Here is a 22292-nt window from a genome sequence, read left to right as displayed (position 1 = left end):
GACAGAAGATCTCAGAAATGTGGGGAGGACCTTACTCATTTGGGGATGGTTCAGACGCTCTGATCTGTGTCCCTGAGGAGACAGTTAGTCTGAGGGAGATGTTAAGCAGTGTAAGTAGTGCAGTATAATTTTGAATGTCTTTGAGAGAATGGAGTTACTGTTTTGAGGCAGAGCAAGTGCTCAAAGGCAAGTGTAGCCATCGTTCAAAGCTTTCCAGAGCTCATGTGGAAGCACTGCTGCTTATACAGGGTGTGGAGGAGATCCAAGGTATTATCTTCTCCCTCTGCACCCCCTAAGGAAACAAACTCTGTTGGACTGGCTCAAGGTCCAGTGAATGTAGGGAAAGTGAAATTAATTTTGGATATTTTTCTATAGCTTCATGGCAGAATTTGGGTCACGTTGAAATGTTTTGCTAATGCCAACATGCAAGTGGTACTGTGCTGTGTCATGCTGCGAGGGATACGTGTTCTGCTTTTTCTCCTCAACGTTTCAGTCTCTTGCAGGTAGTAAATATCAGCTTTCTATACTTTTGAGGTTTTTAGATCATTTGCAGTTGGATGTGTCACTTCCTAATGCCTTTAACCTTCCCTGGTTTTGCTTAATAACTCCTGAAAAGCCTTGTTTCAAAATTCTGCCCCTGACAGAAGATCCACTGTTGTTTGTGCATTTCTGAAGGCATGGGTGGGGCGCACACGCTGCCAAGAGAACTGAAGCTTGCCCAGAGTGCTTGGTTCTGTTGCCAGACGTGCTGGTAAGCTACACACAGAGCAATTGCACCAGTCCAGCACTTTGGTTAAATTGGAGCTGTGTGGTATGGGATTGATCATGAAAAAATACTGGAAAATGCAACACTAATGCTGTTCGTTTGGGTCCTGTGGCTGGAAGGCCTGGGTGTATGGTTAGCAGAATGTATGGTTTCTCAGGTGGCTGCCAGAGGTGGGGAATAAAGGTAGCAGGGGTGTGCAGAAGGGAAGTGAGGGCAGGGGGAGGGTTGGCAGTCAGGTGCTACCCGAATAGGCAGCACCGGAGCACTGCTGTCAAGGCCTGGGGTTGAACAGCACCCCTCACCTTCCAGCGTGGGTGCCAGACCAAGAGCTGATCCAAGCTCCCCCTGAAAGAGAGCTGCGAGTGCGGTCTCGGCTCTGCTTTCGGGGCTGCCGGAACGCCTCTAATTACCTCTACCCGCCCCCTTACCCCCTTCCCTCCTCCCCCATCGGTTTTCGCTTGTACGGAGGCTGCCCCGGGAGCGAGCGGGCTGCTGGGGTGCGGAGCCTCCCCCTGGCCGCGGGGCAGGGCGAGGGGGGTCCGGCGCCTGCCGCAGCCGGCGGGGCAGGGGCGAAGCACCGCCCCGGCCGTGACTCAGCGCGCAGAGGAGCCGTTTGTCACGGGGCGGGCGGACGCGGCCCTCGACGCCGGAGCGGGGAGGGGCGGTTTGGGTCCGTTTCCTTCCACGGCCTCCAGCGGGGGCGGCCCGGCCCGGCCCCGGGGAGGGGCGGCGGCCGCGGGGCGGGCGCTAGGCCGCAGGAACCGGGGGTGTGCGGCGGGCCGGGGCCCGGGCGGCGGTGAGGGCTCCGCGATGCCGCTGCTGTTCCTGGAGCGCTTCCCCTGGCCCAGCCTTCGCACGTACACGGCGCTCAGTGCCCTGGCCTTGCTGGGCACCAGCCTCAGCGCCTACCGCGCCCTCAGCCAGGCCCCCGGCGGCGCCCCGCCGGACGGCGAGGCGGCGGGCAGCGAGCCGGCCGAGCCCCCGCGCCGAGGCGGGCCGCGGGCCCTGGACGTCGCCTACTACCTGCTCTCCGACAGTCTCTGCGTCTGGGTAAGTCCTGGGCGGCCGGGCCGGGCCGGGCCGGGCGGCGGTGGGGCCTGTGGGCCGGGCCGGGAGGGTGGCGGCTGAGCCTGGCGGAGAGGCGCTGTGGGCCCCGCGGCCTGCCACGGGACCGGAGGCGGCCTCGGCCGGCTCCTTACTGCGGGGCTGTCCCGGCCGGGCTTCGGAGGGGGGGTCGTTTCGTTATCGTCGTTTGAAAAGCGCTCCCTGAGCGGCTTCGGTGCTTCCGAATAAAGAGCGGGCTCAGTCGGGCGGGGAGGCGGGCTCAGCCGGCCCGGGGCCCGCTCGGGGCCGGGGTGCCGGGGCTGCGGGAAAGCCTGACCGGCCAGCTCGGCTTGTGCTTGTCCCCGAGTCTCGCCGTGAGCGGTGTTCGGGTGAGCACTTCGGTGCGGTGCCTGGCGGGGGCTGCACTTGCTTCTCCAGGAGCTCTGCCTGTCCTGCTCGGCCCGAAGTCTCAGTGGGACGCTCTCAGGTGCTCAAGGCCGAGCTCTGCCTTGGGTTGTTTTGGGTTTTTCTAAATACCACGTAGAGCAGGTATTCTCACCACTTCAGCTCTAACCCCAAACCCGGCAGTGGCATGTGAGTCCTGGCTCGATCATTCCTGTACTAGAAACAAAGGGTGGGCAGGAAGACATCAGAAACCTCGCCGAGCTGTTGCTGTTGAACTCTTCGTGCCTGCCAGTCAGGGGTGGTGGCAGTTGGACATTTGCTTTACAAACATGTTTCGTTGACTGAGGCACTGGTTCTTGAATATACTGAGCACATTCAGCCTGTTAAACTTGGTCTCGGGACCTTAAATTAAAAGCACTGGTTGACTGTATGTCCTTTATAAATGACAGGGTGAGGCTGCTTCATCACTCCCCCCCCCCCCCCCATTTTAGGGTTCTCTATAGGTCAAAAGTTAATTACAAGGGGTGGTGTCAAATGTGAGAAGCGATTTTCCCAGGCCTGTGTATTCTGCTCTTCGCAGCTTTGCTTTAGAGCAGTTTCTCTGAGAAGGATTTAGGCAATGCCCTTATAGAATAGTCGTGTGTTATTCAGTGTGTTTCAAGTCAATACCTGAATCTTGCTCCTGTAACAACAGATTCAGGCTGGAGTTGTGGCAACAGCCATACATTAAACAAAATGAGCATCTCCGTGATCCATAGGTTTTGCCCCCACATTCCTTGGTGCTGAGATTTGCTGGTCTATAGAAAACAATTTAGCCTGAGGAGCTAGGTTGGTTTGTTGGATTTACCTGTGTATCAGGCCAACCATGCTGGTATTTCTAGAAGAAAAAAGTTAAGTGACTTATCAGCTACTTGGAAGAGCCCAGGCTTAAATTTCACCCTCCCAAACAATGGTGGGTTTTGTTAGACTCATTCTTTGCCCTCCTCTCTCTCCCTTTCTAAATAGGGCAAAAGTGTTTGTCACTGACTGCTTTATTTCTCTCCAGGTGCTAGTGAACACTGCCTGCTGTTTCCTGATGTTGGTTGCTAAACTAATCCAGTGCATGGTGTTTGGCCCTCTTCGTGTCAGTGAGAGGCAGGTAAGATGGCTGTTTGCTGCTTTGTGGTGGTTGAGAATGCCTCACTGTGCAACCAGTGTGGTTTTCTATACAGAATTGCTTGAAAATACCCAAGAAAACTAAATTTTAGAACAACTTAATCTGTATCAGTTGACTTCTTGCCTTTGGAAGTGCTGTCCAATAAGCACGTACAGAAACCAGTCTGCCCAAGAAGCCCTTTGTGGTTAGCTAGGGTGTCCAAGCCACAAGCTTCCAGTGTATTTCTGAAGGGAACTTTGCTTTTTTTGTTGTTGTTGTCGTCCCTTGTATTTTATAAGCTTAAGGTCGACTTGAAAACCCTGCTTCCTTAATGAACTTTGTCAGATTTCTTACAAGGGCGCCCTCATTTCTGAATTAAGTGTTCCCCTCTATTCAGCTTGTGTTTGGCAGCATTTCTGTGTTGTGTTTCGTGGTTGGTTATTGACGCTGGCAGTCCGAGTTCTCTCTTTTACTGTGTTTTGTGCCTGGACTGCCAGAGAAGTGCTTTCCATCCTCAGCCCCCATGTGAGTGATTTGTCTGCCCTTAGGTTTATAGGAAAAAAAGCAGGCATATGCCCAGAGAAAGGAGGTGAGCAGGGCTGAAGCCTCAAGCTGTTTAATCCTGTGCTTGTGCTAGGTGAGAATGCTTTTAAAAGACTCAGCCCAGGCTTTTTTAAAATAGGATCCTGCAGCAAATAAAGGCAGCGGTGGTGGTTTGAATAATACCTGTTGGGTTTGGTTTTTAAAAGGAAAGATGCATAAGTTGCTCTGTATGAGTGTAGTAGCAGTGGTTTGAAGTGTGTCCATGTACTTAAAAGAGATAAAAAAGTGTGTAAATACAGTTTTTTTAGGAAAAATGGGGATTCTTGGCATACAGAACTGAGGCACGTGAAGCTTCATTAACAGCCGTGGCGCTCTCAAAGCCTGTTGTCTTTGTGGTTCATGCCCTGTAGAGTGAAGTGTCTTAAAAACAAGGTGCTGTCAAACTGCATCGGGCCAGGTTTTCATTCCAGTCCGTGCTGACTATCAGGATGTGGAATTCTAACCAGAGAGAACTTCCGGGCTGTTCTCTACCCTCTTCAGAACCGAAGTGAGGAGCAGTAGCAGTGAGGATCCACCTGTGTTTGGGCAGCGGGCGTCTGCTTCACTTGGCGCTGAAGTTCCCTTGGTTATTGACACTGGCCAGCCAAAAAAAGGCAGCATCGTGGAGTGCTGGACCTGTCCTGATTAAACTCCTCATGATTTCTTCATGTCCTTTAACAAAACATCATATTTCATTAGTTTTTTTAGCCCCAGCAAGCTGGCTCGCTCGAGACCATGGTATTGTTTCTTTCCTACTGCGTGTGCGTAGGACTACTGGGGTTTTTTTTTTCCTTGCTCATCCACCTCATTCTCTGCTGTAGGCATTGTGCTTTTTAAGAGCAGACTGTCATCTTTTCTTAATCATCCACACTTCTTGTCAGGTTTTTGGAAGCAAAATGCTAGGCTATTTGGGCATCTTGTGTATCAAACCATTGGCAGGAGCTCTAGCTAAGAGGACTTTGTGTTTTGTGGGACAGTTTGGTAGAGAACCAGACTGAGATCAAACTTGGTTTGTGCTAAGAAGTTTTACAAGTATGGCAAGAAGCTATGCTGTGTGTTGCCTGGCACAGTTATGGGGGTTCAAAAGTTAGATGCTAAGGACTACTCATGTTTCCAATACCTTTTTAATTCAGTAAGGGTACCAAGAACTATTAAAGGTGTGTATGCAGCAGGCATTTGCTAACCTACTGTTACATTTCTACTTCTGTCTTTTTGGGGGGGGGTTTAATTTATTTTCTCTTGCACCCCCTTCCCCTCTACACGTGGATTGTCAGTGCCTTCATTTACAGTAACCAAATGTCTTCTTCGGCAGCATCTCAAGGATAAATTCTGGAATTTCATTTTCTACAAGTTCATCTTCATTTTCGGCGTGCTGAATGTTCAGACAGTGGAAGAAGTGGTGATGTGGTGCCTCTGGTTCTCTGGACTTGTGTTTCTTCATCTTATGGTTCAGCTCTGCAAGGATCGCTTTGAATATGTGAGTGTTTTGGTGCAGGGCTGTCTTTTTGGGGCGTGCAAGTTCTGGTGCTGGCAGTGGCTCATGATAGATGACAAGCTGATGGTGTGTGTAGTCCTTTTCCCCACCCTGCGGTGCTGAACACGTGCACCTCCCAGTAGCTTTGAATACTTGCTTTAAAGTGCAGTGTCAATCTTACTCCTTCAGTGGAGCTGAAGATACTTATTTTCTTTGATAAATTGCTCCTTGTGTGTGCCCTGTAATTACTGTTACGTAACTCCGTGAGGTGGCTCCATCGCTCTCCTTAGTGAAGAAACCTTGATAACAGAATATCCCATAGGTCAGTACCCTTCAGTACTGGTCCATAAGGCTTGTTTCTGTGGATTCTCTGCTTGTTTACCAGATGCTGATATCTTTACAATATACACTGTGACCTTCTCTGTAAGCTGTATCCCAGTTTCTGTTAATATCAGGAATAAATTCAGTAGATGTGCAGATGTTGAAGGCTTGGTGAGGAAGAAGGAACTGGGATTTGAACAGTAGATCTTGCCTGTCAAATATCTGTAATGGACATGTGTTTTCTTCTGTCCTGGAATGAAAGTTTGAGCTAAATTGAATCCATGAATTTCCTTTTGGTTGCTCTGTGCTTTGTAAATTCTTTCATTAATATCCAGTGGGGTGTGTTAATTCACAAGTAGCTGAGCACTGAGCTTGGAACTAGATTGGAAAATTGAGACAGAAGTGAACCAGGCTCCTGGGTTGGTTTAGCTGCCTGAGTTAAACCACAAGGGTTTTATATTCCTCCTGCATTCAGAGTGTGTATCCTAAGTCTTTACTTGGCCAGATGCTACTTGTGTTACCTGCCTGGCAAAAGGATGTGGAACTGAACCAGATACAAACAAGGAAGAAAGAACCAATTTAAAAAACAAAATGTGGGAGTCAGCTTCATCAATCTGACCAGAGAGAAGTGTTGGGCAGCTCCTCCTTTCCTTGTCCTGTTCTTCCTCATCCTGCCCTGAAAATAAGGGGATGGAGCATGTAAATACTTTGCCTCTGGGGTCACCTCTGACTTAGCCTAGCTGTAGCCTACTGTTAAGGTAACTCAGGGAATAAATACACTGTGTGTGCTGTTGAATGAGACAGCTGTTTTCAGTAGTCACTGTCCAGCAGCCTCCAGCTGCAAGTTGAATTTTGGGGGGTAATTTCTCTTTCTTCCAGAAGAAAATTGCATTGGAAGAACTAGAAGCTGGAGGATAAAGTTGGACTAGTTCAGATCAGCTGTCAGGTGAAAAATTGGCAGAAGAGTTGTTCTTGTTGCTCAAAGACTGTATGTTATGGTCAAGTGTCTTTCTAAAACATGTGTTTTAGAACAAGGCCAGGTTGGATGGGGCTTTGGGCAACTTGGGCTACTGGAGGGTGGCTCAGGCTGTAGCAGGGGGTGACACTGAGGGGTCTTTAAGGTCCCTCAAACTGATCTGTGATTCTGTGTTCACGCTAAGCAGATGCTGTGGGTTTTATGCAGAAACGACTGTGTGAGAAAGTGGGTGTTTCTTGTGCAGGTGATCCAAACATTACATCAAATAATCATACAGATCCCTTCTGGCTTTAAAAGCCTGGTGAATGTGACAGCAAGATGAGTGAGACTTTGGGACAGCTGGTGGTGTCACCTCTATTCTCTGTCATTTATCGTTGCATGGTTGAGGTGGTGACATTGGTTTTATTCTAGAAAGCAGAAGATGATCCTGAATAAGGACTAGTTTGGTGAGGTGACTCTGGAAGGCAGGGTGCATGAAGTACTCCTTTAAATTGCTCTGTGTTTCTGTGTTTGTTTTGCAGCTTTCATTTTCTCCTACCACACCAATGAGCAGCCACATCAGAGTTCTGACCCTGCTCATAGCCATGCTCCTGTCCTGCTGTGGATTAGCAGTCATCTGTGGCATTGTTGGCTACACCCATGGCATGCACACCTTGGCTTTCATGGCAGCAGAGGTGAGACTTGATATGTGTTGTGGATTCTGCTTTGGTTTTGCCCCTCACTTGGGGGTATCTTGGCATGCAGTGGGTTTTCTTTTCGTTCCCCACAAGGAGGAAACGCTGAAGATGCAAGCAAGGTGCCAGCTCTGTGTGCTTTCTCTCTTTACAGCTTAAAAAAAGACTTTGAAGAAGAGAATGAGAACGTAAATCCCAAAGATGATGCTGAAATCAAATGGCAGCCCATGAAAAAGTAATGGTTGTGCGTCATGCACAGAGGGTTAGTTGAAATGGCTGCTAGAGAGAGGGAGAGAGTGTATGTGAAAGCATGACGTGCACCTCAGCCTGTCTCTTTGAGGTTGTATTCTCTATTCTATTCCTCCCAAAAAAAGAACGAGCCTGACAGCCTTTCCCTAAGGCATGCCCGAGGGATTGGCTCATGTTTGTGTGGAGAGATGCGTCTCTGCTCAGATGAGCAGCTCCTGTTTTGTGCTCTCCTCAGCCCTTTGGAGCGTGGAGTAAACATCAGTATGTTTGTGGAGCGAACCTCAGGCTGGTTTTGGTGTTGGGATGGGTGGTGGTGCTTGAGCTGAGGAAGTGATAATCCTAACAGCGGGGCGGTGACCGGTGTAATTAATTGCAGGTACGTCGTGTTAGCGTGTCCTTCGTTCACGTAACAAGCAGCGCGTACGGTTCATTTTCTGATCTCCACAGGGTGCTGGTCCCAGCACAGTTCAGTTCTTAACTTGTCTGTTTATTTTTCCCTAAATACGAGCATCTGCAGGGCCAGATTTGCAGTGACCCAGTGGCAGGGTGTTGAAGATCTGCCAGTGTCCCTGCTAGGTGGGGTCTCGTTGGCATCTCTTATCTTGCCTTGGCAGAAGGATGTATCAGCCTCATCCCAGCATGGGCCAGGTTTATCAGGGAGGCTTCCAGTGCCAAAGTGTGGTCTCATTACTGCTGCACTGTGTGGTTGTCAAAGTGTGTTGGGTTGCAGGATGAGGCCCAGCTCTTAATTTCTGTGGGAGCTGTTCTATCTGCTTAGCAACAAAGGAGTGGCTCTGTCAGCGTAAGGGAGCGGTCCTCAGCCAGGCCGTGGGTCTGTTCAGCCTGCTGTGCCATCGCTGGACAGCAGAAAGGGTCTCTCCCACCCTTGCTTGCAGAGCTGGCCTTCAGATTGGCCCATGAGCTGAGTGTTGCACAAGCTTGTGGGGTTTGATAGCCTCTGATGGACTCTGGAAGGTTGTCTGATTGTTTATTGAGCTTTGGCCTCCGCAGTATCCAGAGGCAGGTTTAACTTGGCTTTGTGCACACAAAAGAGCTTTTCTAGTTGTTCTGGACCTTCCAGCTGCCTCCTCATACATTTAGGGTGAACACCCACAAAGAATCATTCCCTGTTTACTCTTCTTTACCCTGCTAGTTGTTTTCTAGACCTTTCTCCCATTCCCCTTCTGGATTTTCTTCCAAACAGGAGGATTCTGGTCTGTTTTAACCTCCCCACATATAAGCTTGTCCTCTTAAATATGCTCTGCCAGGGTTGGGTCCCCAGGAGCACCTTGTGTAAGGGCAAGAAACCCTTTGGGTTTCTGTGTGTAGAGGTACTAGCGGTGACACCTCGTGGTGGTTCCTCAAGCTCTCAGCAAAAAAAGGCATTAAATCTTGCAGCCCAAAATGTTTTCCTGGCGCTGGCTTGTGTGAGGAGGGAGAGGGACACTGCCAAGTGTATTCCATTAGCGTGTATTTAATTACATTAAGTTACATTAAGCTATTCATCTCTCTCCTGACTCTGCAAACATCGATTTAGTGTGCTGCCTCGGGGCTTTCAGTAGAGCAATATGGATGTTTTTCTCAGGTTTTAGTTAGGCTTTGCCTTGTTCTGAGTAGTTTGTCAGCGTTTTCTTCCCTGCAAAGGCTGGATGTGAAATGGGCGAATGCCCAAAGAAGGTCAAATAAGAACAGTTGGTAATTTTTGAGTACACATTAAGGTGGGGTTTTTGCTTTAAAATGTGGTATTTGAGAATTGTAGGAGAGCAAGTAATGTCCAGTGGTCTTACCTTTGCACCTTTCTTTGTCGTAAGAAAGAATTACTCCGTTCTGATGGCAGCCATGCTCTGATCCTGTTTTGTACCTCATGTTAAGGCTATGTAATAGCTGCTCCAACCTTAGAACTGAACCTCACAGGCAGTAGTGTGTTTCCCTGTGTAGCTTCTCATGCCACATCTGTTATTTTAGGGTTTGAGTGCCTTCAAGTGGTGTGTGCTAACCTATGTGACTGGTATCTGCCAGTGTCACAGAGTCCCAGGGGGATAAGGGACATAGAAAAGACCAGCCTCTTCCCAGTGGTCTGTGGGGACAGGTCAAGGGGTGATGGCCTCAAGTTGGAGCACAGGGAGTTCTGCACCAATGTGGGGAAGAACTTCTTCCCAGTGATGGTGACAGAGCCCTGGGACAGGCTGCCTGGGGGTGTGGAGTCTCCTTCTCTGGAGAGATTCCAGACCCGTCCGGATGCCTCTCTGTGCAACCTGTCCTGGGGACCCTGCTTTGGCAGGGGGTTGGACCTGATGATCTCTGGAGGTCCCTTCTGACCCCTGCAGTTCTGTGCAGGGTGCGTGCAGCGGAGCAGAGCTCTTGAGGTGCCGGCGCTGAAAACGTCCCGCTGTACGTTTAGAACCTCAGATGATGGAGTTGTGCAACTCGTGATGTAACATTGTACCTTCTGAGAAGTGTTTCTTGAGTCAGAACACTGAAATGCATGTCTGGAAACGAGAGGAAGTGGGGACCAGCACCCTGACCAGATTTGTGCTAGCACTAAGTTGTTCTAACTTTGATGCTCTTGCTGCTGCGGTGCTAACCAGTCTAAATACTGTCTTGGCAACAGAACAGTGAGTGAAAGGGAACTGGCGAAATGCCACAGGTTCCAAGTGCTGACTTAGATTTTAACTTCTCAAAAGTTGCACAGACAGGATTTCTACCTGGCAGGTGTTGTCTTTGTCAGAGACTTCATGCCCTGTGTACTGTTTTGGCACAGATGTGAGCTCAGCGTCATATCCACCCAGCAGCTCAGGCAGCCGTTTCGTCTCACCACCCGCACAGTTAGAGTTTGGGACGTATTTACTCCTTGTCTGTGGTCTGTTCAGAGCTTCTCTGTAGACAAAACCTGGTGGAAACAAGGTGTAGTCTCTCTGATGCCCATATGTGGAGTAACAGGAGACACAAGAGGTGCCTCGCAGGAGCAGCTAGTGTGCTAATCTCTTTATGAAAGGTGTTTGTGATGAGAGCAGCACACCGTGCTAGGTGACTTGCTGCCATCTTCCTGGCTTTTTTTTTTTCTGGGTGTTATTTGAATGATGGGTGCACCTTATCTTGAAGCCCTTGGATAAAAGATCACACAGGAACACTTACTTTAAGTGCTAGTAAACACTTACTTTAACTGTTAATGAACAGCTGGCAGATTTGATGGCTATTGCTAAGGGTTAAATATGCATAGAAACATTTTAAGAATGCTTTTTACAGATGGGAGAATTATTCAAACCAGCTGTTTTCTCACTACATTGAGAAGTTAACTGTTTGATAATTCTGTTCTGGTTTTAGTCCTCTCTCCAAAGGCACGCCATCAGAGCAGTCTTACAGAAATGGTTTGGGTGGCTTGTTACAAATCCCCTGCTTCTTGGTGTCATTTGGCCCCTGTTAAGGACAGGGTAGCCTGGGCAGGCTCTGTCCCATTTTCTTTCCCTGGGAGGATGCAGCGGAGGCAGGGGGCAATGTGGCCCCTGAGCAGTTAAGAGAGGTGGGGGGGGCATGTTTTGTAGATGATATGAGTCTGTGGACATTTGTTTGGGTATTCTAGAAGCAGCTTTTTCTGGTAAATCACCTTTACACTTCTAATCTACTTAGACTTTTTGATACATACTCCATATTTTCGCCTGCGTGTAGCTGAGGGGTAAGCTCTATTAAAGAGAGAAGTCAGTTTTGCAGTGTTCACATCTCAGCAAAGGGGGGAAATTATTTGAAAGCACTTCCATGGTTCTTCCTCAGATTCCTGCTGTTACTTGGTTCTTCCCATTTCCTTGAGTGGTGGGATGAGGAGAGGTGGTTTGTGGGATTGTAGCCTTGACGCTCACGGAGCGGTAAGAAAAAGCGACACTTAGCAGCAGTGATGCTAGTGGCTGTTCCAGGCACACTGTGTGTTTGAGAACAATTCCTGCCATATTTATTTATAAGCTTCATGTCTGTCACAGGTATTTTGTGCGCACTTCAGGTTCATGCACTTTGTATTTTAGCCCTTTAGCTATAAAACCACTAAATCCCAGCCAGGATGTTGTTTGTTAACTTACCCCTTTTCCCTCCCCTCTTCTTCCACAGTCTCTGCTTGTGACAGTCAGGACCGCTCATGTGATTTTACGGTGAGTACCTTCTGTTTGGTGGGGTGGTTGTTGAAGAAGATCCTGTGTGCAGCCTGTTGACTTAAGAGGTGTATGCAATTACCTCATGGAATTGCAAATGCGTGTTTGGAGATGGGCACAGGGGGCTAACTTCAGCCCATGCTGTCTGTAAGAATGAAATCTGCAACGCAGGGATAGCTTTAGTGGGTGCTAATAGCTTGAGGATGGATTAAAATGGGCTGGTGCTGCTGTAGGAGGGTTATCCTGTGCTACTTCATCTCATCCTACCAGGTTTCTTTTAAGATCTTCATCTGCAGAACTTTTTCTTTGACAAAGCAGCATACACACATATCTGGTCTGTGTGTATGTAGGATGTGACTTGTAGTGCAGAACCTCTTTGTCCAGATCACTGCTGAGCCCTAACGCCTCACCTGAGAAACTGAAAAAATGGGTCTCTGGCCTTAATTACAATCCCAAGGCTGACTTTCAGGACAGGCAGGAGGTTTTTAGCAAATGCTACATCTTCTCTGTCAGCTGGTGGCATTTGTAATGCCAGTGTGGGCTAAAGCATTGATTGCTTTTTGCCTTTTTAAAATGTTGCAGTTTGAAAGGAGTGACATGAAGAAAAACCCTCCCAGGAAAACCCAGAGTGTGGGCACTGGGTTTAGGAAGGGCAGGGAACCCATATCCAGACAAGATGATGAAGCGGTTCGAATGCTGGCGATACTGTTTAACAGAAAGGACAGAATGCCATTAATTTTCTTGCTCTTGCAGATATGTAATTCATCTGTGGGATCTCAACCATGAAGGAACATGGGAGGGCAAAGGCACTTACGTCTACTACACAGATTTTGTCATGGAGCTGACCTTGCTTTCCCTGGACTTGATGCATCATATTCACATGCTGGTATGGAATACTGGACATAATCTTGAGCAAATAGACTGGCTTTCAAACTAAGGGTACTGGGTATTTCAGATATTTTTTTTTGCTTTGCTTATTTTAGGAACCAAATATTACAGAGAGGTTATTTAAATAAAGAGGAAAATGCAGTGTGGGGGGGTTCTGGCATTCTTTCCCCCTGTGTAACTTCGTTACGGAGTATTAAGTACCCTGTAATTATCTCTTTAATAGGTGTTTAGTTTGCTTTGCTGTTGAGTAATATCAGAGGGAATTCTTTTCACTGGCAGCAGGGGACAGTGAGCTGATGGGGACTGAATGCAGTTTTTCCCTAGTGCAGATGCTGTGCTGCTTAATTTGTAACGAGTGAGAGGTGACGAGGGGGAATACCTGAGAACACGGTGGTGCTGTCAGCGGAAGAAGAATTCTTCAGTGCTGGTTTCTTGATTCCTCTTTCTCTTAAGACACGATGCAGTTCCTCGTGGAGGCTTTTTTTCTTGTTTCTAATCACTGTTCTGGTTTCTTCCAAAGCTCTTTGGCAACATCTGGCTGTCGATGGCAAGCCTGGTGATTTTCATGCAGCTGCGCTACCTGTTTCACGAGGTTCAACGAAGAATTCGTCGGCACAAGAACTACCTGCGTGTGGTTGGAAACATGGAGGCTAGGTGAGCCTCTTTATTTGCTCTGGGATCTTGATGTGGATCTTGGAGGAGAGAGGATCCTGATGAATAAGTTTGGGTTCTTTAGCATTCCTTTGGTGCACGATGGCATGGTGTAAGCTGGAGTGATGCAGTCTTGCAAATCTGGCTCTGAAGTCTTGATACTTCAGAGTATGTTTTTACCTGTTTTATTTGTTCCTAGGAATACCATGTGTGGTTTGAACAGATTTGTAGGAATAGCAGTATTACTACTAACATATTACTGGCAACAAGTGAACTCCCTCCCCTGTCCAATGATTCCTGTCTTGTATACTGCGCTGGCGGGGTGACAGAAGCTCTGCAGAGCTCTGCCTGTTTCAGTTGTCAGATATTGGCTGGGGCCATGATAGAAATAAATGTTCTTAACTGATTGGTATGGCCTAATGAAATTACTGCCCGAAATGAAATCAAAATATTAATTAAAACCTGCCCAGCTTTAAGTATGTTTATGTTAAAGCTGAAGCTGAGTCTAAACAGATTCTACTTGTAGTCGAGCTGAGAGCGCCTTGGGATTGCTGTAGTCTGTCCCCCTGTATTGAGGCAATGTAGAGAAACAGAGGCACCTGCTAACACCTGCTGTTGTGCCAAGTGCTGCTGTGTCTCTGATCCCATGTTTTATAACTCACCTGTGTCCTTAATCTTAAGAGCAACAGGGAGTTTTACTCTTTCTGTACATTGTGATTCCTTTTTTGTTGTGCACTTAAGTGGGTTTGGCTGGCTCTGATGCTGCTGCTGTAGTGCAGGTGAAGAGGACTGACTTCTCTTGAAATTCTCCAGGATTTCTTTGTGAAAAGTCATTTAATGGCTGTAATATCAGATTGAGAGCTGCATAATGCTGGGGTGCATTAAAAGGAGCGTGGCCAGCAGCTCAAAGGAGGTGATCCCCTCTACTCTGCCCTGGTCAGACCTCACCTGGAGCATTGCGTCCAGTTCTGGGCTCCCCAGTACAAAAAAGACAGGGATCTCCTGGAGAGAGTCCAGCAGAGGTGATTAAAGGACTGGAGCATCTCCCCTGCTAGGAAAGGCTGAGTGAGCTGGGGCTGTTCAGCCTTGGGAAAAGAAGCTTGAGAGGGGATCTGATCAGTGGTTATCAATATCTGAAGTGTGGGACATGGGGAAAACGGCCAGCCCTCATGGGCCCTACTCATCTGGAGTACTGTGTCCAGATCTGGGGCCCACAATACAAGAAAGATGTAGAGAGAGGGTTCAGAGGAGGCCATGAAGATGATCAGAGGGCTGGAGCACCTCCCCTATGAAGAGAGGCTGAGGGAGCTGCGCTTGTTCAGCCTGGAGAAGAGAAGGCCTTCCAGTACCTGAAGGGAGCAGAGAAACAGGAGTGGAATCAACTTTAAAAGGGTAGACAATGGCAGGACAAGGGGGAATGGATTAAAGCTAAAGGAGGGAAGGTTTAAATTAGATATTGGAGGGAAGTTTTTTACAGAGAGAGTAGCAAGGTTCTGGAACAGGCTGCCCAGAGAGATGGTGGATGCCCTGTCCCTGGGGGTGTTCAAGGCCAGGTTGGATGGGGCCCTGGGCAAACTTGTGTAGCTCCAGGCCTGGAGGTTGGTGGCCCAGCCTGTGGCAGGGGGTTGGAACTCTGTGATCCTTGGGGTCCCTTCCAACCCAGACCATTCGACGATTCTATGATTCTCAGTGTCTGTGGGGACAGGACAAGGGGTGATGGCCTCAAGCTGGAGCACAGGGAGTTCTGCACCAATATGGGGAAGAACTTCTTCCCGGTGAGGGTGAGGGAGCCCTGGGACAGGCTGCCCAGGGGGTGTGGAGTCTCCTTCTCTGGAGATATTTCAGACCCGTCTGCACACTGACCTGTGTGACCTGTCCTAGGGACCCTGCTTTGGCAGGGGGGTTGGACTCAATGAGCTCTGGAGCTCCCTTCCAACCCCTACAGTTCTGTAAATAATAGAATGAATTCCCAATGCATTGTTGTTATTTCCCAGTAAGATGCAGCTGCTAAAACCCTTTAAGCTGCTCACAAAGCTGTGTGAGTTGCAAGTGTCTCAGACTTCTGCTCTGAGTGACTTGATACGTTTCTGTCATTCTGATTGTTCTGGAAGAACCACATTCCAGCTTCTTCCTGAAGCTGCCAGTGGCAGCAAGCTCCCTGTATTTATGTAGTAGTATTTCAGGTGTATTCCACACCAGCAGTACTGTGAAATGTTGTTAGGCCACTCACCTCTGTGCTGTCAGCGTTTGGGTAGCAGGTAGCAGCTGCTGCATGGTGCTGTAGTTTGATTTTTTTATTTCCTTTCTTTAAAGACAAATGGGGGTTGGCAAAATTGGAGGCCAAAATTAGACCATAAATGCTTATGATCCCAAGAAGGCACCTTAATGGGTACAGCTATTAAAACTCATTTAGAAAACTGACATAAGTCAAATCTATACAGATTATGACTTGAGGTTCTCAGCCTAATGATCGTACTTCTTGGAAGACTTGAAGTCAAAGCTTTTTGCATGTAGGCAGAGATGTGCAAGAAGAGTGCCTGGATGAAGGCACAGGAGGGGAGTGTGTATGTGTGTGTGTGTGTGTGTGTGTGTTCCCCTTTGCAGCATGAGCTTGAGTTACAGAAAAAAATAGCAGAGCTGCTGTCTCATGTCTCCCAAGGAGAAGGTAGTGTAGGGGGTAAGGTTTTCTTGGTGCAGGAGGCCATGCTGAGCTGGTGTCCTCATCACTTTTGTCTCTTCCTTTATCTTTGTAGGTTTGCAGTCGCGACGCCGGAGGAGCTGGCAGTCAATAACGACGACTGTGCCATTTGCTGGGACTCCATGCAATCCGCACGGAAACTCCCCTGCGGCCATCTCTTTCACAAGTACGTTTCTGGGGCTGGAGAGAGGAAGGGATGTGTGGGCATGCCTGAAAGTTACAGCAGGATGGGTAGTAAGCCACTACACATGAAGCTGGCCGTGCTTGCTCACTGCCTGGGCTGTCTTGGTCTGCTTCTAATGAAGTACAAGTCGCCTTCGCTTTGGTCGCTTTGATGTTTGAGTTGTTTAACCTGGTGCATTCTTTTTCCACCCCAAACTAAGAGTATACGTCTTGTCAACTATGGGTAGCTAGTGTGGAGTTAAGCTATCTCAGCTGCAAGCCTGTCCCCTGCCTCGCTGTGTAACCGCTTGGCGCAGCACGCTCTTCACCCCTTACTTTATCCTCTGCATCATCGCCTCTTCCCCGAGGGTGTCTCCCTTTTCAGGTGAGGAAGAAAAATTTGGAGTTAGATCCTTAAGTACCTTTCAGATACCAGCTTGAAAGAGAAGAGGAGTCTTTTTATATATCCTTGGATGGTGATGAGTCCTCCAGGATGGTTGTGGACACCAGATCCCGTTATGTGATTTCATGGGGCGGGGGGAGGGATGAGCTCGTCAGGGCTATAAAAGAGGTTAATGAAATTAACTGAAGAGGTCCCAAAGCGGTGAACCAGGAGGCCAGGGGATCTCTTTACATACTGTTTCTTGCAGTTCTGGCTTGTGATTGAGTTGCAGCACATGCTTGTGGAGGCAACGTGCTGAGCTAGATGTGCCTTTTCTTAGGTCTTACATTTTCGTGCTCCTGCTGAAAAGTGAGGGGAGATCCGGGAGTTTCTGAAGTGCCGTGCGATTGGCGTGCGTGGGTCAGTTAAATCCTCCCTGTGGTGTCATAGGAGCAGATTCCTTTCTGCAAAGAGCTTTTTAGTTTTCTGGTAACTGTCAAACCAGAAGTTATAATCTGTCTGCTAATTTGTTGTCATTTGTGACAAGCCTTGCCATAAATATTTATCTGTGTTCCAAGAAGTCTCTAATGAGATAATGTGCCTCCGTAGCAGAAACTCCTCTGCCAGAGCCGCTGAATCCCATGAATGTTTAATCACTTACCGAGCACTTGAGAAGCCCAGGGTCTTCTCTTCAGAAACTTGTTTTCTCTGTGTCTAAAAGGATCCTTTTGTATTTTTCTCCAGAGCTAAGTTACACTTGCTTCCTCGGTGTGTTTAGGGAGGGAGCATGTTACAGTGGGTGACGTACGCTCGCACAGAAAGCCAGATGTAATGAATAAGCCTCTTTCCAACCTAAGAATGGCTTCTCTCTTCATAAAAGCTGGGTGACATTGCCAACAGACTAAAAAAATGTGTCTGCCCTCGTTTACATGGGACTTCTTTTCCTAGCCATTTATTTGGAATAGAAGAGAAGATGGCAGGGAAGGCTGACATTGCTGAGACCAGCTCTGTGCCTGTATATTAAGGGAGTTTAATTGGGAGCGGGGGTCTGAATCTTTTAGCCTCTGCTGAAACTCTCTCCTTTACCTTTTAGGAAGTAATTTCAAAGGAGTTGTTGCTCTGGTAGTTGGTTCTTCTGGTGGTAGTGGTTTCTGTCACTCTGGGTGTTTCACAGCCGCCCCTTTTGAGTGGAGCTGTAGCAGAGGTTTGAGTTTGCAGTGTGCAGGGTGGTTTTGCTGTAGGGATGGAGGTGAAGCTGGACAGTGTTGGCAGTGCTAACGTGCTGGTTGTCAAGGCGGTGGGATGGTGGTAGGTTTTTGTTGTAGTGCTGTGGTTGTTTCTGGGAACCCCATCGTTGTTGTTTCTGAATGCTGCTTATCCTACTGTTTAAATATGATGGAAAACACTTGGGCTATAGGTCAGTATGCCACAGCTTCAAGAGTGAGCAGAGGGCTTGCTTCCTGGACTTTGCTGCAGTCTGGCCGTTAGAGCTTTGTCCTTGCTGTCAGCCCAAACCTCTGGCCTGTGCCTTTACTCCCTTTGCAAACAGACAATTTGGGAAATGGGTTTATTTGACCTTTTTCGATGTCCCTACCTTTCTGAAGTGTTTTGGGAGCTTCTGCTGGGAAAAAAACAACCCAAAAAAACCCCACCCTGCAAGTGTATAAAACTGGGACATATTCAGCTCTGTGAAATCTAGTTCTTCCGTACTGAAGATCAGGTTTAGCATGCCAGCAAATACCACAAGCAGGTTATATCAGCCTGAATCAAAAAGCAGGCACAGCTCTGAGTGTCTAAACCCACGTTTCAAATGCTTCTAGCTTTCTGCAAGACACCAAACGTTCAGAGTTCAGCACACACTGTAATGGCACAGCTCTGGTTAGTGTTAATAACCTGTTCAGAGTGCTCCTGGAGTGGCTGTTTGGGTATCAGTGTTTTTGAAGAGATACTTGATAAGCTTGGGAGGTGCCACTGCCACATCACACTGGCAGAACTGCTGTGAATGAGTGTCAGTGTATTTTAAATACCTGTCCAGTTGTTTTTTGTCTGTTGGGAGAAGAGAAACGCCTTGTTTCCCCTTCCAGGTGAAACCTGGGGAGACACGGGGGGAACAGTAACAAATTTGGAGGGTATTTTAAATTTGTGATAAATATTTATAACAAGTGAACACTTGAGCACTTTCAGCTGAAAGAAAGAAGAATCCTATTCCAGAGTCATCAGGAGCTCGTCAAGCGTACCTCACAAATTATCTCTGAGCGGTCCGTGTGTGTTTGTTGATGTTCTCTACAGATTATGCTGCAGCTGCTAGATGTACTGGTGCTGCTGATGTCTTGGAAAAATGCTGCAAGCTCACCATAATGTTACTGTTTTCCTGCCAGCTCGTGCTTGCGGTCCTGGCTGGAACAAGACACGTCTTGCCCGACCTGCAGAATGTCCCTTAATATCACTGACAGCCATCACGTGAGGGACGATCACCAGAGGGAGAATCTGGATGAGAACCTGGTCCCTGTGGCAGTGGCAGAGGGCAGACCACGCTTGAACCAGCACAATCACTTCTTCCACTTTGATGGTGAGCTAAGCAGATTTGATGCTTGATGCCCTTCCCCAAATATATGAAGTGAACAGTTGTCTGCAGCAGGGAATTATGTCCGTGTTTCAGTTGAAATTTAAACTGTGCCTCTGCTTGCATCTGTCTCATTGGTCCTGGAGCGTGTCCAGAGAAGGGCAACCAGGCTGGGGAAGGGGCTGGAGAGCAAATCATATGAGGAGCAGCTGAGGGAGCTGGGGGTGTTCAGCCTGGAGAAGAGGAGGCTGAGGGGAGGCCTTATTGCTGCCTACACTGACCTGGCAGGAAGGTGTAGAGAGGTGGACGATGGTCTCTTCAGCCAGGGGACAGGAGATGGGACAAGGGGAAATGGCCTCAAGCTGTGCCAGGGCAGGGTCAGATCAGATGTTAGGAAGAAATGCTTCACTGAAAGAGTAGTCAGGATATAGAACAGGCTGCCCAGGGAGGAGCTTGAGTCACCATCCTTGGAGGTGTTTAATAAAAGGGTAGATGAGGTTCTTAGGGATATGGTTTAGCATAGGACAGGAATGGTTCTGTGATTCAAACGTGTGTTTCTGACTGCTCTTTTGCAAGAACTCAGGTAAGTGTGCCTGAGGTTGTCCAGAGCTACAGAGGTTCTTGAAGAGCTTTTTACAAGTGCTCCTTTCTCCTTGACTGGTGGTGGTTAGCAGCTTTAACATGTTGTGCGCCGTGTTGACCAACGGGATGGGACTTTTATGTGTCTCACTTGGTTGCCAGGAGGCTGGTTAATCAGTGACAGTCAAAGAGGAAAAAAAACAACCAGCGTGTTGAAGTCTAAAAGTTGATCTTTCCCCTGTCCCTAGCTGAAGTGAGGTTGTCAAAAGTCCACTTGCCACTTGGCTTGCAAGAAACTTGTAGAACTTGGCTAGGCGCAGAAGCCCATGGACGCTTAGAAGGAAGATTCCTTAGAAGGAATCATGTAACCAGAAGAGTTTTACGTTTGCCCTTTTTTCCTCCCTTTATTTTTCTTTTTCCCCCCACTGTTGTGCCTTAAGTCCTCACAGAGCAGATGGGATTTCAGACTGTGGTGAGTTTTGTGTGTGCAGCAAACTTACTCCCAAAGAGAAGTCCTGTTGCTCACCTTCCAGGGTTTCCTGTATGATTTTGGTATTGGCGGGTACCTGTCTTACATGGGTCCTCAGGTGTTTGGATGCAGTCCTGTTGCTCTCCAGTAGGTTTTGCTGATGGAGATAATCAGCTTTGGGCTCTGTCCTTGTGGAGCTGACATAATGTAGCTGAGAACTGACACAGGGACCTGTTCTTCGTCTGTGCTGGTTTTGTGGTCGTTGGAAATTGCATGGGGAGAATAATGGGCAGAGAAGGGCCAGACATTTCTGGGTACGCTGAGACTGGCTCATAGCTTCTTACATGGTGCTTTAGGCCTCCAAGGGACATTTCTATTGAGAATTCCACTCTGGTTCCTGGTAGCTGTCCTGTGCGGTGCTCTCCTGTGGCTCGGAGTCCTGCGGAATTACGGCAGAGGCGGGAGGAGAAGTGGCATAGAGCAACCCCTGTGTTTATTTAAATGGGAATGCAGGGGCAGAGGGAGCCAGCTGGCTGTGTGCTTTACTCTGAGCCTAAGCACGCGATCGCAGCAGGCACTTTGTCTGGTTACACTGGGACCCTGTGTAGTCATATTGTCTTAGTGATAACAGCCACGTGTAGCTGACCTGTTTTGGGGCCAGATTCAGCCTGTTTAGGAAAACTGTTGGAATTACTCATGTATTCCAGGACTGAATTTGGCTCTGGATTATTTTAATTTTCCCTCTAATGTGAATATTAAACCAACAAAACAAGGGTGTTTTATTTTCTTGATCCTCTTCTGGCCCTCAGATTGTTATGCTACAACAACAGGGCAGTTACTGACGACTCCAGCCACCTCCGTGTTTGGGAGAACTTAGGGATGAGTTGCACTGCAGAACTCCCCGTGTGTCCCTTGTGGAAATACAAAGACTTAATGTAAAATACATATAAAAGTACTTTTTTTTTGCTGAGAACTTAATTTTCTTGCTTGATTTTCTGGGTGATTTCTCACTAGGCTCTCGAATCGCCAGCTGGCTGCCCAGCTTTTCGGTGGAAGTGATGCATACCACAAACATCCTCGGTATCGCGCAAGCCAGCAACTCCCAACTTAATGCTATGGTAAGCCTGCTTTAACACCTTGCACCTCAGCCTCCCTGGTAGTGTTGTGGGGGGGAAGAGGGACTTGTAGGCAGAGAACATGGGGGCAGGAAGTCGAAACGGTCTTTAGATGCTACGTGGAAGCTGTTTTTTGGGGTGAGAGCAGCTTTATTTTAGTGAAGTTAGGGCTGTGTGCTGTTTCAAATGTGCAGATGTAAAAGAACAGGTCTGGAGGTAAGTAAGCTTGTCCTTGGGTGAGCAGTAACTGATTGAACCCATATGCAGCTTTACATTTCTTTAGTATTTGTTTTCAGTAGCACTGAGCTCTGAACACACTGTTTCTGTGTGTGTGCCTGGCCGGTGTGAGGTGGGGTGCTCCTTATCATGGTCAGCTCTCACCCATGCATGATGATGATAGACAGGAGTGTTGAGGTTTGTTTGGCTGTGTACATAAGCAGTCTTAACGCAGTACAAAAAGAGCAGGATGTGGCCTCTTTCTTAGAGAAGCACCATTTCCTTTGAGTTCTTAAAGCAACCGTGTGCTACAGCATATTAATGAATGTTCCATGAGGTGTTCTGTGAAAGTGGGGACGTTTCCTGAGTGTGAGATCTCTCCCACAGCCTGTGCTGCTGATTCAGCTGCAGCGGGACAAGGGGGTATGAAGCAGGGCAGGCAGGGAAGAGTGAAGGTGTTGGCAGATGATTGACTAGTTAAATATGCAGGAACTCTCCATGAAATGCTAAATCGGTGGTTCTGATCACAAGTTAGTACACCAGAGTTAAGTTGGCTGTAGCTGCTTGTGTTTGAACTCGTTGGTGGGGGCATAGTTTTTGCTTTGCTCTCAAAACTCCTTCCACTCTTCTCCTCTTATTGTTACTGTTCCCATTCCCACCCCCACCATAATTTTCAGCACCAGTTAAAACACAGATTTTAATATTTAATGAAGTCTAGCTGTTGGACTCTAAAAGTGTAATATTTATTTGTCTGCTCTCTTACTTTTCTCTCTTTAATTTGGGAATTATTTAAGCAACTTGAAATTT

General features: G+C 47.9%; 1 protein-coding gene across 1 annotated transcript in view; it reads left to right on the top strand.

Moving 5' to 3' along the window:
* The first annotated feature begins 1518 nt into the window (after positions 1-1518).
* Positions 1519-22292, top strand: part of AMFR (autocrine motility factor receptor) — a 28824-nt gene continuing 8050 nt past the window's right edge. Inside the window, exons 1-10 of the mRNA XM_084270097.1 lie at positions 1519-1816; positions 3261-3353; positions 5245-5409; positions 7225-7377; positions 11722-11762; positions 12516-12648; positions 13171-13304; positions 16055-16165; positions 18922-19112; positions 21169-21272. Of these exons, the coding sequence (XP_084126223.1) occupies positions 1577-1816; positions 3261-3353; positions 5245-5409; positions 7225-7377; positions 11722-11762; positions 12516-12648; positions 13171-13304; positions 16055-16165; positions 18922-19112; positions 21169-21272 (1365 nt within the window). The 5' untranslated portion in view covers positions 1519-1576. The remainder of the gene's footprint in view (positions 1817-3260; positions 3354-5244; positions 5410-7224; positions 7378-11721; positions 11763-12515; positions 12649-13170; positions 13305-16054; positions 16166-18921; positions 19113-21168; positions 21273-22292) is intronic.

The sequence above is a fragment of the Gallinula chloropus genome (genome assembly GCF_964237585.1).
Source record: "Gallinula chloropus genome assembly, chromosome: 13".
NCBI classification, from domain to species: Eukaryota; Metazoa; Chordata; class Aves; order Gruiformes; family Rallidae; genus Gallinula; species Gallinula chloropus.
This window is presented reverse-complemented; position numbering and strand designations above follow the sequence as displayed.